Genomic DNA, 17,166 nt, shown 5'->3' with positions numbered 1-17,166 from the left:
TTATTTTTTATTTATAAATTAGGAGGAAATATTCTTAGTTCTATTGGTTCATACCAACAATGAGTTTTGTGTCTGATTTGTAACATATATTTGTGAACTTGGATATTACTAACTTTGATATTACTTTGTGTTTAATCAGTGAGGTACACTTATGTTCATACATGATGTCAGGAGAAAAAAAGATACGAAGTAACTGTGTGTGACATATGTTTCATATTGAATTTATAATCAATTAGAACATTAATGGTCATAATATGAAAATAGTATTACTTTAAATACATGCAATATTTCAAAAAACCTTATACATAAGTTTCACAAGGTAATGAGTGCTATCGATAACATATCTCAAGTTGATTCCATATTTCTAGATTTCCACAACAAGGTTTTGACTGTATTCATCAGAAATAAGTTCTAATCAGGTGGCATGTTGTCAAGTACTGTCTCAGTAGTGTGACAGGTTTGTTGGAACATGACAAATTATTATTTGTGTTTTTATGTGTCTTTAAATTGTCTGCCATGATAATGTTGGCATAAGAGCATTACTATGTTTCGGATTTAGCAAAGAAAAGAAGGTTGTTGCTCTAATGTTACTGTAATTCAATTTTCATTGTTAAAGAAAACAATACACAATACATAGAAAAGTGTGAGTTAAATTGAGTTCTTAATTACCATAGTTCACAACAAATTGGTGATCCCAACATGATTGGTGAGACAACAATATTTGGAACATGATTTGTGTCAAAATTTTTAATGTAACAATGAAAACAATCAATTATTGATAAAATTATTTAATTGGATAGATAAAAAATCTACTCAATCAAGTGGTGGCAGAACAAACACATAAAAGACTGTTGTGATTGGCAAGCTTTCAGAGTCAGTGACTTCTTCAGGAAGAAGGGTTGAAGGGCAAGGAAGAAGGGTGAAGAAAAAGGTCTGGAGAGGTCTAGGAAAAGGGGTAGATTTTGGGAAAGTCACCCAGAACTGCGGGTTAGGGGAGACTTACAGTACAGGATGAAAAGGAAAGACTGATTGTTGGAAACTGCATTGGAAGAGATTTGAAAAACTTTTCAACATGCATCTGCATGTTGCTCATGCGACACAAGAGTTGTTAACTTCATTTGGCTGGGATGTTTTAAGCCACTGTTCTCACAGCCCTGATCTCCCAGCTAGTGACTATCATCTGTTCACTAAACTGAAGAAACACTTTGTGGAAAACACTTTTCTGATGATGGCAAAGTGAAAATCGAAGTGAAGAAGTGGCTGAAAAAGGTGGCAGGAGACGTCTGCTGTGACACAGGAATCAAAAAATTTGTCTCAAGGGTGAAAAAATGCATTGAGGTATACGGTGATTATGTGGAAAAATAATGCAAGACCTATACTACTATGCTTGTACATTTTATTAAAGTAAATTCATTTTTTGTATTTCAAAATATTCTTGTAACCTTACTTCCCAGATTAGCCTCATACTATCTGTAGTCATTCTTGATCTTTGATGCTTCATTAAAAATGTTACAATTGCAAAAATGGTTTATGGGTTATCCATCAGGATACTGGGAGTTTTTTCAAGAGTATAGCACAAAAATGGATGCAGACTTAACTCAATTTGTTTCACAACTGAAATAGTATACGAATTATCTGAAACCTGTACAATATCTCCACAAAGCGAAGGAAACACCATGCATACACAAAGACCACACCAACTTAAAACACATGTTTGTGAGGGATGACCGAGGAGGCAGTGGAGCCTTTATACCAAGTAACTGAAAGGACTCCAAAATTTTTTGGACTTAAAATGAAAGAGCAGGTAAAGACTATCTCCACTGACCATTTAAAACTCACATTTCTGATAAATGAGAATGACAAAAAGCCTGAAGACACTACAGTTGAATCATCAGCCTAGGATTGACAACCAAACTCTATAGAGGGTCAAAAACAAGAAGTAACATGTTCTGGTAATGAAATTTGATTTCCAGCAATATGGGGTGAAGTTCTAAACTGCCTATGCTACTAAAATGGGGTGATCGAATATGACAAATTATTATTTGTATTTGTATGTGTCAGCAAAATGTTTGCTGTGATAATGTTGGTATAATAATGTTGCAATTCAACAATAAGGTTGTTACTCTGTTATTATTGTAATTCAATTTTGATTGTGTACAAGAAAATAAAATAAATTGAAACGTCCAAGTTAAATTGAGTCCTTAGTGAATGTAGTGTGCAACAGGGTCAATATTTTCCTATGAGAGAGCTCATAGTCCATATTAATTGTCAGGGAGTCATTGTGTGAAGCTGTAGTTTTTCCTGTAGTTCCCAAAGAGAATGTTGTAGGTCATGTGCTGCTCTTAATGAATATAAACAAGCTGGGGGACAATCTGAGCATCTGTCTTATACAGTTTGTATGTAACGCTGTTATTTAGAGTCTACTAAAATAATCATAAGATCAAAACAAATTGTAAAATGATTTAGATAAGATACCTGCATGGTGTGAAAAGTGGCAATTAGCACTTAACAATAAAAACAGTGTCATGTCCTCTGAATGAAAAGTAAAAAAAATTCATAAAAATTTGGTTACTTGATAAACCTCATAAATTCAAAATTTGTCCATTCAGCTAAATACATAAGAATTACAAATGTGAAGAACTTAAATTGGATTATCACAATGAAAAAGTTCAAAGAGGGGGGGGGGGGGGGGGGGAGGGGTGGAGGGAAGAAACTAAATGGTCGGTGTACACAATACTTGTCCATTTGCTTCTCAAGTACTACCGCATGGTATGGGATCCTTACCAGGTAGGACTGATGGAGGACAATGAAAAAATTCGAAGAAGGGAAGCTCATTTTGTATTATCATGCTGTGATAAGTGAATCTGGGAGCAATCATTAAAACAATGGCTTGGCTTTTTGTTGCAGCAAGATACTTTCACGAAATTTCATTCACTAACTTTCTCCTTGAAATGCCAAAATATTTTGCTGACTCACCTTCAAAGGGAGCAATGACTATCACAGTAAAATAAGAGGAATCAGAGCTCACACAGAAAGACTGAGGTGTTCATTTTCCCTTAAGCTATTTGAGAGTGGAAAGTTTGTGAAATAATCTGAAAGCTCTGAAGTGTGAATTTCAGATGCAGATGTACTCAACTGGAGCAATCACTTCCAAAAAAAATATTCATGGTGCCAACATTGTTAAGGCACTCTCTCTCTAATATGAGTTAGTTTGTAAGAGTAGATTGGTTGGTACCATATGACCAGTATGCATGAATTAGGTTTCAGTTTGTGAATAAAATACAAAATATGCTTCAAGCACTGAAAACAAAAAGTATTTTATTTAAGAAGCAAAACCCGCAAATTTTGTACTTACTACAGAAGTAAATTTGAGAGAAAAAACTGACTGCAGAATACACTTCCAAGAGCAAAAATGTTTTCACATGTTCCTTAAACTTCATGCCAATGAGTCATGATAAGTTTCATTATAATTTAGACTGCAAAGAAACATATATGAACTTAGAACAACAACAAAAATGGGAGTACAACTGGGAATAAAATGTTTAAGAAAATATAATTTATATGAGCTGTGCCCTTATACTTCTTCATTTACTTTAAAGTGTTTTCTGAGTAGCTTCCAAAATATATTGGAGCTGTTAGTTCCAATTTTTCTTAGAGATCCTATTAAAAATTAAAATTAGTTGGAACTGCCTTGGTGAGTTGACCTGAGTGGTGTTTTTTATTAGACTTTAAAAAATTCCTGACATATCTGCACCTTTGCTTTCATCACATAACCTCAAACTAGTTGATAGAAATCACTAAATTTATAGCTGTTTATGATCTTAAAAGGAAATACATTGTCTTCCACACTGTTAGATTGAGTCTTTCTAAGTTTATATTAGATACATTCTGATGTTCCTGATAATTTTTATGAAGCTGCTGTAAGTAGGACACTCCATTCTGAAGCCGTTCCATATTTGTCATATCTCCTTTAATTCTAAACAGGAAACAGGGCAAACAGGAGAGTGTATATAATTTATAGCTGCTCAATTTTTTTTTCTAAATATTTGTATTAAAGCAGCCCAGATACTGACTCTGTTGCCAAATCGCACATGGAGACTATAGTCATGTGTCATCTGTAACAACTGGGGTAATGAGTGCAATCTTAAGTGAGAGAAGCGAAACCTAGCACACATTTAATTCGCCATTTATTTCATCAACTAAATTCTCATCCATACAGAATATCAGTTTTAGGCGTAAACTATTTTATCAAAAGTACCCGGGCACCTATTGGTGGCTTGAACTCTACTGAGGACCCTTTCTCAGCGAGATGTTTAAATGTCTAACTCATCCCAAAGGGCAAGCCACTGGCAGGGCAATCCATTTCAGGTAAGTTACTGTCCACAAACAGCTGCCTCACAGATGCCACTTTATAACAGGGAGTACAGTCATCCTGACACAAACATCATTGTCTCTGAACTATTCCTCTACTGTACACAATAGACAATGCTGAAAAATGTGTTCATATTCTTATGTACTTAGCATTTTCTTAAGCATAATAGGGGATCACCCCCTAACAACAAGAAATATTCCCCTACTGTAGCATATTGTCTTCTGTACTTCACTGCTGGCACTGCAGACACAGGAGAACATTCTACAGGGATTCACCACATCCAAATACTTCCACGGGACTTACACAGCATGCAGGATGACTCATCACTCCAAATCACTTGTTTCTGGACTCCACATCACACCACATTAAGCAATGCGTAGCATTGACACTAAAAATGTGTGGCTTATGAGGAGTTGCTTAACCACTGTACTTCATTATTTTTATCTCCCTAGATCCATGGTCACCAAGTTAGCTGGACTGTTGGTAGCACTTTGGAACTCACAAGTGATTCCTTCCGCTAATTTCATATGATTTTTTACAGCTGCTTTCCACAATCCTTGATGGTCTCTGTTAATCAGCAGATAAGGACCATCCAGTCTTGATTTAGCTGTGGTTGCTCCTTTGCACCAAAAGTTTATTAGGGCAGTTTTGGAAGGGTTGAAATGATCCTGATGGATTCATTATTCAGGTGACATTTAATGACTAGTCCACATTCGAAATCACTGAGGTATTCTGATAGACCCTTTCTGTTGTTGCTGCTTCTCTACTGACAATGTGATACTCCCTCCTGCTTTTATACTGGTTGGTCTGCCTCTAAAGCCATCTGGTGGTCACTTCTGCATTACATAGTGGTGTCTGGATACTTTTGACCATACAGTGTATATGCCACTCGATTGGTTGCTAGCAGTAAATCAACTAGATAGAATTTAAAATCAAGAACAGCTGATGTTACCTGTATCAGAGGAAAATTCTATAAGGTAAATTAATAAATTGTGAGACAGATTTTCTGGCCAGTGCTTACTTTCAGAAGGCAACATATGTATTTCTGGAGACAAGCACATACAAAAGTAAAAGACAACTACCTAGCTTTTGTAACATAGAGCCTTCCTGGGGAGAAAAGTTGGGTCAACTGGGGCAGGTTAAAAGAAGAGCAGGTCACTTAGACCAAAAGACAGGAGGGACCCCACCTGTAGTCTTTGTCTACCCTTGTCCTCGTTAGTTTATTTCAATATGTGTGTTCTCTTGAAGTGATTTAGGAAAACCTACATCATGATGGCAGGATAATGATCTGAAATCTAATTCTGAGAATCATATTCCACTTTTACACTGCCTAATTGAGTCATTCATATTTCAATTAGGACCCGGAGAAAGCATATCCATTATTGGTATGCTGTAAAAGTGGACAAGAATAACAGCACTGTAGAAATCTATTCCGCATAATGTAAAACTACCCAAATTGGTCACTGATGGTAAGAAGTACATGTGTTTGTCATTTTAAGATTATCTAGAGGTATTGTTATGAAGACCAACAACACATCCAAGTTAACTTCTATGAGAAATAAAACTAGTGCAAACTGAAGTGCTCCAGACCCCCACCCCTCACACCTTCAAATTTTCAAAGTAGGCACTAAACACGTCAATGTATAGTACTCTACGAAAATCCTATGAAACATCATTCAAAAAAAAAATCTTTTCAGTGTTCCAGTATCACATATTACTTCTCCATACAATGCATACAATGGCAGCTAGCATTTGCTTACGCAATTCTCAACTTCTGGAAGTTAGTCAGAATAACCAGTCCCTCATTCGTAACAATTATGAGCATAAACGTATCCCCAGAAAATTATGGAGCATGTCTGTTAAGATGGTAATTGTCTCTCTGTGACTCGTCAACACCAATACATAACATACAGTAGATCAAGTCATTATGTCTACAGAATTGTTTTCTCATTGGTGTCCACAGGTTTTATGATGAGGAAGTAATTTTTAATTGTAGAATTAAAATATGAAAGATCGAAAGAACTGTTGAGTTTTAATACAACTGGTATAAAATCAGAGCAGGAAACCTCATTTTATTACCAGCATTTTATGTACAAGCCAAAGTGGCACTTTAAGGCCTGTCCTGACATTATACGAAACATTATTATGAAGAGAGCTACTTTTTTTAAAGTCAGGTAAGAACATTAACAGTCCTCTCTGTTACCTGCAGTCCACTGAAAGCAGGTATAAAGAAAACTCCACCAGAATCCTTAACAGATGTCGCAAGCTGTTCAGATTCCTCTGGACTTTTCAACCAACCTACAAACAACAACAACAATAATAATAATAATAATACAAAACATCTGGCAGCAGCAAGTAGGAAAAAAACATACCAGAAAAAAACCACTCAATGGAAGTTTATATGCAAAACAGTCAGTTGATTATGCAGAAAGCTTTAGACAACTTAAATACACAATTCTGGGCATCTAGCCAGGTTAATAATTCTATTCTTTTGCACAGTTTTTCCACAACTGGCATACTATCACTATCTGGGCTCTAAGTACACAATACCATATTGTTCACAACATGACAATATACCAGTGTATCTATTCTAACTCAGTTCCCTTCACTGGTCAAGTTCCTCTTTACATGCATTTGTCTTTTGGTCATGAGATCAGAACACCACATTGTAACTGGTCCCTGGCATTTCCTGTCAGGTATACATTGATATCAAACAGAGTTCTGCATCCGACACCTTGCTTACAATGAACTCTAGGTTTTTGTTTATGAAGGCTTCCAACACATAAGTGGATTTCACTAATAGAAATATATGCCTCACAAATTGTTTTTCCAAACAAAAAATGGGAAAAAAACCACACAAAATTAACATGAAAACAATGAAATGGAATAATATATGTACTGGATTATATTTAAACAAAGTACACAGAAATAATGCATCATAGTTCAGCTTTAAACCTGATCATAATTTCTAGTGATTACAGGATTGTAGCTATAATGAAACTAAAGACCAAATTAAATAGAGCTAAACATATTAAGCAAAAATCTTATTTCACTGCTTCAGGGAATTTACATACAAACGAAGAAAATAAACAACAAGGTAGTTTAAGACTCTAAAGAATGGAAAAATTGCACCCTTAAATGTGAGATATGAGATGGTACAACATAGTTGAACAACCTCAAAGAAGCCATAAATAATTAAAACATAAAATGATAAAGTTTTCAGATGAAACACAACAATATTGACAGAGAGAAAAGAATTAAGCGCTTTTGGATTAAAGGGCACCATACACCAAAAGATAGAAGCACTGAGTTGTGCCAGCTAGAGTAAAAATGCAACATTTTAGCATGTGGACTATGTTGTGGTGGATGTAGTATCAGGTAGTAAAGGGAGAGAGAGGAGGCAGGGAGAGGGATCGGGGTGGGTGGCTAGAGGCTTGGAGGGAGGTAGCCAGTTTGCCATCTAGGAGTGTGGGAAGGAGACATAGCAGGTAAACGGGCTAGGTATCTGACACACAGTTGTCAGAGCTGGTGGGGAGTGGTGCATGTTGAAGGTAATGTCAGGATGTGAATTTGGAGGGGGCGACAGGACTGAGGAAGGGGAAAATGTTAGGTGAAGGGCTATGTGAGACAAAGTGCTACTGGAGATTGAGGCCAGGATGATTACAGGAGAGCAGCATGTGTCGTAAGGATAATGCCCACCTGCATAGTTCAGAGAAGATGGTGGTGAAGAGATGGATCCAGATGGCCTAGGTTATGAAGCAGCCATTGACACTGGGCATGCTGTACTAAGCTACATGTTGTGCAGACGAGTGGTCAACTGTGTTCTTGGCAACAGTTCATCGGTGGCTATTCAACTAGGTGGACAGTCAGTTGCTAGTCATAACATAAAAACCTGGCAGTGTTCATAGCAGAGTTGGTACATGTTGTGGCTGCTTTCACAGGTGGCATGACCTCTGGGTAGGATAGGTCAGTGAGAGGACTGGAGTATGAGGTGCTGGGTGGGTGCATTGGGCAGATCTTGTACCTTGGTCTACCACAGGCATATGATCCCAGGGGCAAGGTCTTGGGAGTGAGGGTGGCATAGGAATGGACTAGGATATTGTTTAGGATGGGTGGTAATGGAATGCCAATTTAGAATGTGAATACTTTTGTATTAAAGGAGACCACTCACGGGTTCTTGATAGGCACACACAAAAGAAAGAAAACTTAGTAGCTTTTGGAGTAACCCTTTTATGAGCTAGAGTAAAAAAAACACACACACACACACACACACACACACACACACACACACACACACAGCTCTGTGCATTTTGTCAGGTGGACTAGGTTGTGGAGGGGGCAGTGTCAAGTGATGTCTGTAGAGGGAGAGTGAGATGAAAGGCAGGAAGTTGACTTTGGGGGGATGGGACGCTAACAGTTTGGAGGGAGGTAGCTGGTTCGCAGGCTATGAGTGTGGGAGGGAGGGGTAGCGTTACAAGTCAGGCATCTGATGCACGGTTGCCAGAGCCAATGGGGAGTGGTGTATGGTGAAGGTGACATGGGGATGCAAATTGTGAAGGTATGACAGGATAGAGGAAGGACAAACTGTTGGGTGCAGAGACAGTGGCTACTGGAGATTGAGGCCAGAATGATTATAGGAGAGGAGCAAGTGTTGTAAGGATAATTCCCCACCTGCATAGTTCAGGGAAGCTGGTGGCAGAGGGAACGATCCAGAAGGCCTGCACTGTGAAACAACTGTTGAAACTGTGCATATTGCGGTCAGCTCATGTTGTGCCACCGGGTCGTCAACTGTATTATTAGAAACAGTTTGTCGGTGGCCATTTATCCTGGTGGGCAGCTTGTTGGTAGTTTTACCGATGTAGAGAACTGTGCAATGTTTGCAACGGAGTAGTTATATGACATATCTGCTTTCACAGGTGGCTCAGCCTCTGATGGGGTAAGATTAGCCTGTGACAGGGTGAGTAGGAGTGCTGGGTGGGTGGCTTTGGCTGGTCTCATAGCTTGGTCTGTCACATGGATCGTAGGGATTACATCTCTGCAGCAAGAATTTGGGCGTGAGGGTGGCATGGGGATGGACTAGGATGTTGTACAGGTTGGGTGGGTAATGGAGAGCCACTTTAGGAGGGGTGGGTAGTGTCTTAGGTAGAATGTCCCTCATTTCAGGGCATTATGAGAGATAATGAAAGCCTTGGCGAAGGATATGGTTCAGTTGTTCCTGTCCAAGGCACTACTGGGTGTCAAGGGAGCACTCATTTTTATCTGATTCTTGCGGGTACTGGGAGGTTTGGGAGTGTGTGCGAATATGGCATGGGAAATTTGTTCTTGTCACTGTATATGTCATCCACAGGGATTGTGAGTTTTGAGAGGTTAGGTAGGTTTCCTCCAGATGGCCCATAAACAGTTTCGTATAGGTGGGTGCCATATGGGTGCTCCTGGCTATGTCATCGATATGTTTGTATAGCTTCCCTTCAAAGAAAAAGTAGGTGTTAATATGCAATTGTTAAGGTGTCTAAGGAATGAAGTGGTGGGTGTGGAGTCTGAAGGGCATTGAGAGAAGTACAGTTCAACAACGGCAAGGCCAAGGGCATGCAGGTGTTGGTGTATAGGGAAGTGGCATCAACAGTAACAAGGAGGGATCTCAGAGGTACTGGGATGGGGATGGTGGAGAGTTGGTGAAGGAGTTGATTAGTACGTCTGATGTGGGAAGCCAGTTTCCAGGCAATTGGTTGGTGGTGTTGTTCAGTTAGAGCAGAAATTCTTTCATGGGGCGCACAACTGCCAGCTACAAAAAGGCACCCAGTATTGTTGAGTTTGAGGATTTTTGTGGAGTTTGTAGAAGGTGGATGTAAGGGTTGTTGTTGGGGTGAGGAGGGAACTGGACTCAGGAGAGAGGTCTTAGGAAGGGTCTATGGAGTTCAGTAGGAATTGGAGTTGTGTTGGACTTGTGGGATGGGATCATTATGGCAGAGCTTGTAAGTGAGTAGCCAGACAGTTGGCGGAGTCCCTGTGGCTCCTCACGATAGTGGTGGAGCCATTGCCTGCACTGAGCATGATTAGGTCAAGACCAGTTTTTGGGTTGTGTATGGCTGTCCTTTTGTCTGTTGAAAGGCTAGTTCTCTTGGGAAGGGATCTGGAGAAGGACAGTGAAGCCAAGTTGGAGGTAAAGAATTCCTGGTAGGTGACCACAAGATGGTTAGGTGGAAGGGGTAGGTTCATGGCTGGATGGTGGTATGGACTGGGAGAGGCAAGTTTCATTGTTGGGGCTAAGATGGTTTTGGTTGGAGGGATTGGTGGCGAAGACATGTTTACACTGGAGGGATTGGGCAAACGAGAGAAGGTCTTTGACAGGTTCTACATGATCAAACTCGAGTGTGGAACTGAAGGAGAGGGCTTCAGATAGGACTGAAACTTCTGTGGGACTGTGGTTTTTGATGAAAAGTTTAACAACAGTGTTTTGGATTTGTTTGGATCCTGTGTTTTGTAGAATTTTGGGAGGGAATTTTGGAGGGTGTGGTAAATGGAAGAGGTCAGCTAGGTAAGATCTGGGTGCCATGAGGGGCTGATATGGGAGTTCTCTGTGAATAGGATGGGTGTTGATAGACAGTAGTGCCCCAAGACAGGAGTAGGATGTTAACAGGTTGGACAGTTTATGGAGATGCTGTTCAGAATGCTTTTCCAGCTGTTGGAGTATAACGGTTTCAATTTTGGAGATGATGTTATGTAGTGAGGATTGCACAGCAACAATATCTTGTGGAGGGAGTAGATCTGGTTCTGGAATGCCTGTACCATGGAAAGGTGTTTGTGCAGTATCAGGTTTGTGAGGGATAGAGATTGGCAGAATCTGAAAAAGCGAAGGTCTTTGAGAAAGGAGGGGTGGGATCCAGAGAAAGGGATTTTTATAGTTATGCTGTTGGGGGCAGCTTCATGTCTTAGACAGCATTAAAGGAATAGGATGTGGCACTGTTTTAGCCAGGGAAAGCAGTACTTCTTGAACTGGTGCAGATACATGGAGCAGGAGTCCACTAGGGTAGGAATGCTGTTAGGAAATGGTGACATGGGGCATGGGTGAGTAAAAGCATTAGGTGGTGATAAGAGAAACTGGATAATATAGCATAAGCTTGGGTAGTGAAAAGGATGGAAGAAATTGTGCTTGGAGCAATAGATGGCTTTGTGGCCTGAAGACATTTGATCACATGTAAGTTGTTATCACAACTGGGCAAGAAGAAGGAAAGACCCAAATTTCTGACAGGAGCAATGTGTGAGGAGGTATGGATGGATTCAGTGGTGAAATGTAGTGGTTACTTCTTAGAAAATGTGGGAACTGTGATCCGGTGGATGGGTGGTACTTAGAACAGCATGCGATGTAGTCATAACTAATCTAATCATCCTCCTTGCAGACAAAGGCTCCACCACTGCCATGATGAGTCACAGTGACTACCTGACAGAAGGCATCCACTAACTGCGTGACTACTCCACCTACAAGCTCTGCCGTAGTGACCCCATCCCAACATCCACCAAGTTTCCAGTCCCTATTGAAATCCATAGGCCCCTCCCAGAACCCCTCCCACAAGTCCAGCTCCGTCCTCACCCTAACAACATCCTACATGCACACCTTCTACATTTTCCTCAAAATCCACAAATCCAACAATCCTGGACATCCCAATACAGCTGGATATTGTGTGCCCACTGAAAGAATTTCTGCTCTTGTTGACCCACACCACCGACCATTTGGCTGAAGCCTAGCCTCACACATCAAAGATACCAACCATCCACCATCCCATCCCTTTATGTCCTGGGTCCCAAATTGTCACTGTTGGTTATAATATGAAAATAGTATTACTTTAAATACATGCAATATTTCAAAAAACCTTATACATATGTCTCACAAGGTAATGGGTGCTATCGATAACAGATCTCAAGTTGATTCCATATTTCTAGATTTCCACAAGGTTTTGACTGTATTCATCAGAAGTAAGTTCTAATCACGTGGCGTGTTGTCAAGTACTGTCTCAGTCGTGTGACTGGTTTGTTGGAAAATGACAAATTATTGTTTGGGTTTTTATGTGTCTGTAAATTGTCTGCCATGATAATGTTGGCGTAAGAACATTACTATGTTTCGGATTTAGCAAAACAAGAAGGTTGTTGCTCTAATGTTACTGTAATTCAATTTTCAACCGTGGGTTAGGGGAGATTTACCATACAGGATGAAAAGGAAAGACTGATTGTTGGGGACTGCATTGGAAGAGATTTGAAAAACTTTTCAACATGCGTCTGTATTTCCATATATACATGATGGGCTACTAAAGTTTACTTAATCTAGTCCTTGAAATTTTGTAAGTAGCCATTCATGTGATTATTCGCATCTATCTCCAGGAGTCTGTTAGTTCAAATTTTTAAACATTGCTATGGTGCTCTCCAAAACTCAAGCAAACCTGTCATGATTTTTACAACATCAGAATTCCATCCACACAAACATTCAGTTTACGATGGAAGTTGAAAAGGATGGTTGCCTACCATTTCTGGATGTCATGGTTAATCGCAAGGTGGATGGGTCATTGGGGCACTGTGTCTATCTAAAACCCATGCATACGGACCTGTACCTGCAGGCATCAAGCTGTCATCAGCCGTCACAAACTATGGGTGTCCTTTGAACATTGGTGCATAGGGCACATGTCGTGTCTGATAAAGACAGCCTTGCAGACGAATTAGAGCACTTGAAATCTGTATTTCAACATAATGGATATTCTGCACTTCAGGTCAGTACTGCATTAAGAATGAAAAACGTAACCCCCCCCCACCCCACAAGATCAAGATGATAAGGAGGTGTTTAAGTCCAGAGCATTTCTCCCATATGTCGGTAACATTTCATCGAAAGTAGGCAGAATTTTAAAGAAACATCGTGTGAAAGCAATCTTCCGGCCACCTACAAAGACTCGTGCTCTTCTGGGCTCAGCCAAGGATGATCTGGGATTACGGAAATACCTTGCGAGTGTGGGAAAGCCTACATTGGTCAGACCACATGCACAGTACACGACCGCTGCATTGAACATGAGCGCCACACTCTCCTTTTACAGCCCAGTAAGTCGGCCATAGCTGAACATTGTATTTCCACAGGACATACTATGGATTATTCTGCCACGAAAATCTTGGCCTCATCGAGATCCTTCTGAGATTCAGTTGTTAAGGAATCCGTGGAAATACGTTTGGTGGAAAATCTCATTAATCGTGATGGCGGCTTTCAATTGAATAAGGCCTGGGACCCGTTGATTTCTTTAATATCAACCAAAAGAAAACTTTTTATGCCTTCTGACATGTCGAGCGACAAGTAATTTTAATTTTAATATTGAAATTTTGCATTTTATTGTTTTGGACACGTCTGCAACAGGGGCGTGCATGTTTTACTTGTACCACGCATTCGCTTGCGCTCCATAGATGCAGTAATATTGTGGAGGGCCTTGGAAGCGGCAGGTGGCGCGCATGCAACAGTAACTTGCGCATGCATGTCTTGCGGCACTTTTAGGTATAAATAGAGCAAAATGCACTAACAATCTCCAGTGCCAAACACTCGCCTGAAGATGGCTGTAAGGTTGTCAGCCGAAATATCGTGGAAAGAAGTCGACGAGATCCGGCTGCAATCCCGAAATCTTGTGGAATATTCAATACGCCGGGAAAACTTCAAGAGTCACTTGAACTAGACAGATTAGAAACAACAGATTTTGTCCCCTATTTCACACAGTCAGTGGGATTCAACATTAATTATGGCTGGGAAGCCTGGGGAATCTCTTTGATTGTGTACCTTTCACAAAACACCAGACTTAATGTTCAGTGCCTAGTGAATGAGACAAGAAATGAAATAGAGGGTAGCAAAGCAAAAGCTGAAGTCTTAACTCTGTTTTCAAATGTTCATTTACAAAGGAAAATCCAGGAGCATTGCCCCAATTTAATCCTTTTGCCACTGAAAGATGAGTGAAATCAGTATTAGTGTCAGTGGTGCTGAGAAGCAACTGAAATTGTTGAAACTGTAAAAAGCTCCATGGGCTGATGAATTCCCTATTGCATGGATTTCTAAAACATCGATCATGTGAAACCAAACTCGCACTTTTCTCACACATCATACGAAAAGTTTTGGATCAAGGCAGGCAGATAGATGAAGTATTCCTTGATTTCCAAAAAGCATTTGAATCAGCACCACACCTATACTTATTGACAAAACTTCAATTATATGGGGTGTCAAGTGAAATTTGCAACTAATTGAGGACTTGTTGGTAGGGGCAGCATGTTATCTTGGATGGGGAGACATTGTCAGATGTAGCAGTAACTTAGGGTGTGCGCCCTGGAAATTGTGTTGTGATAACCATTGTGTTCATGTTGTACATTAATAATGTATCCTGTGACTCTAATATCAATGAGTCACAGATGGAATTCTTCAAATTATAAAAATACCTGGGTGTAACACTTTCTAAGGGTATAAAATGGAATGATCAAGCAGTCTCAGTTGTGGGTAAAGCAGTAGTAGACTTATTGGTAGAATACTGGGCAAGTTCGATCGGCCTACAAAGAGGATTGCTTACAAATCACTCATGCTACCCATTCTAGAATTTTGTCAAATGTGCGGGACCCATACCAAATAGAACAAAAGGGTATTTTCAGCTTACACAGAGAAGGGCAGCATGGATGGTCACATGTTTGTTTGATCCATGGGAGAGTGTCACAGACATGGCAAAGAAAATGAAATGGGAGACTCTTTAAAGACAAATGCAAACTATCCCGAGGAAGTATATCAACCAAGTTTCAACAGAGGACAAGACTAGAATAATGACTGCCAACAAAGAGGCATTCAAACAATCATTCTTTCCATGCTCTGTATGCAAATGGAATGGGAAGAAACACTAATAACTGATACAATGTGACATACCCTCTGCTATGAACTTCACAGTGGTTTACAGAGTATAGACGTAGATGCAGATGTACAGAATGAAACAGGAAAAAATTCCTAATATGTGATACAGTGAGAAGACCTTCCATCATGCACTTCACAGTGGTTTGCAATGTATGTACATACATGTAGGTGCATTCCTCTTGGACATAAGAGAAAGTTTAAGTACAAATAATGCCATACGGGGCATAATCCCATTCTTAATGGGGTATGATACATTTTCCAATTCGTTTAAATACAACAAAAAGGCGACAGAGATGAACCTGCCAGTCTGGGGGAAAAGGCATTCTAACACACAAAACTGAGTGGCCCTAATTTGATCATCAGGTTAGACAACTTAGACTGAACATTGTCAGCCACTTGTATACAGCATAAGTCTTCATGCACTGTAACAACTCTGCCTCCCCACTCTGCTCTCATCAGCAACAACATGTGCTCTGTGTTCTAGAGTTCTGAGTACACTCACCATCTGTGAAGGATGGTGGCAGCTATCTGCATGTAAATACTGCATGCCCCAAAGAGCCATCATCTTGGCACCTTACCAAGACATCCAAACATGGAAGGCATACATCTTCTTTGTTTTCCTTCGTGAACTGAATTTGTCCATGAATGGAATTCAGATGATCTAAAAATTCTTTTAACTTGTCTTCACAAAGGGACACACTACAAACGTGTTGTCAGCATACCTCCAAAACACTGTGGGCTTCAGCTAGTAGATTCCAGCACCTTCTCCTCAAAGTCATCCATAAAACAGTTGGTTACCAAAGGCAAGAAAGGACTGCCCATGGCGACACCGTCAATCTGTTCATAAAATTTGTTACTGAATAAAAAATACCGTATTTCGAGGTCAAAACACGTTGAAAAAAAGCTGTAATCTCTTTATCGAAACTTTTTCCAATGAGAAACAATGGTTCCAATAGAGGAACCTTTGTGAACAATGACACAACATCAAAACTGACTAACATATCAGAAGTGCTCAGTTTGAGTGATTTCAGTTTGCCAAAGAAGTCCACAGAGTTAAGTATATGATGAGCGAATTTTCCCAACAAAGGCATTAATAAGTGTTTGGCACAATCGTATGTTGGAGTGCCAATGTTACTCATTATCAGACGCAGAGGAACACCATTCTTGTGGATCTCTGGAAGCCCATAAAGCCTTGGAGGCACCACACCACTTAGTTTCAATCTTTGCACAACATTATTTGTCTAAGCTGGAGCTGCTACATCTATTAATTAAATTCGTCTCCAACTGAATTTCAATTGCTTTCTTCACTACTGAGAAAGATGGAGTCGAGGCTATAAGTTTGACGTTATCATACACCATACAGTGCCCAGTGTCAATACAGTACCCTGCCACTGCATATTTATTAGTTTGTAAGAGCCGTGTGTTCCTGCAGTGCTCTGTGCACCTCTCCTGGACAGTATGTGTGGTCTGTCCGTTGTATGAATGGCTGCATTCACAGGGGATCTTGTGAACACCAGGCTTCCAGAGCACCAAATCATCGTTAACAGAACCCAGGAGCGCTCTTGCCTTTGGTGGAGGGCGAAAAATCACTTTCACTTCATGCTTACTGAAGATCCATTAAAGGTGATTTGGTGCTTCGGAAGCCTGGGGTTTACAAGATCCCCTGTGAATGCGGCCGTTCATACACAAGACAGTCCACACGTACTGTCCAGGAGAGATGCACAGAGCACCGCAGGTACACCCGGCTCTTACAGCCTAATAAATCTGCAGTGGCAGGGTACTGTATTGACACTGGGTGCTCTTGGTGTATGATAACATCAAAATTTTAGCCACGACTTCATGTTTCTGGGACTCAGTAGTGAGGAAAGCACTTGAAATTCGGTTGGAGATTAAT

General features: G+C 40.2%; 1 protein-coding gene across 2 annotated transcripts in view; it reads right to left on the bottom strand.

Moving 5' to 3' along the window:
• LOC126366006 (putative glycerol kinase 5) overlaps positions 1 to 17,166 on the bottom strand; it is a 296,780-nt gene that overhangs the window by 28,655 nt on the left and 250,959 nt on the right. For both annotated transcript variants that reach the window (XM_050008851.1, XM_050008852.1), the window contains one exon: positions 6,576 to 6,670. In XM_050008851.1, the coding sequence (XP_049864808.1) occupies positions 6,576 to 6,670 (95 nt within the window). The remainder of the gene's footprint in view (positions 1 to 6,575; positions 6,671 to 17,166) is intronic.

The sequence above is a fragment of the Schistocerca gregaria genome, chromosome 4 (assembly GCF_023897955.1).
Source record: "Schistocerca gregaria isolate iqSchGreg1 chromosome 4, iqSchGreg1.2, whole genome shotgun sequence".
Classification (NCBI taxonomy): domain Eukaryota; kingdom Metazoa; phylum Arthropoda; class Insecta; order Orthoptera; family Acrididae; genus Schistocerca; species Schistocerca gregaria.
Note: the sequence above shows the minus strand (reverse complement) of the source record. Positions and strands in the feature narration are given on the sequence as shown.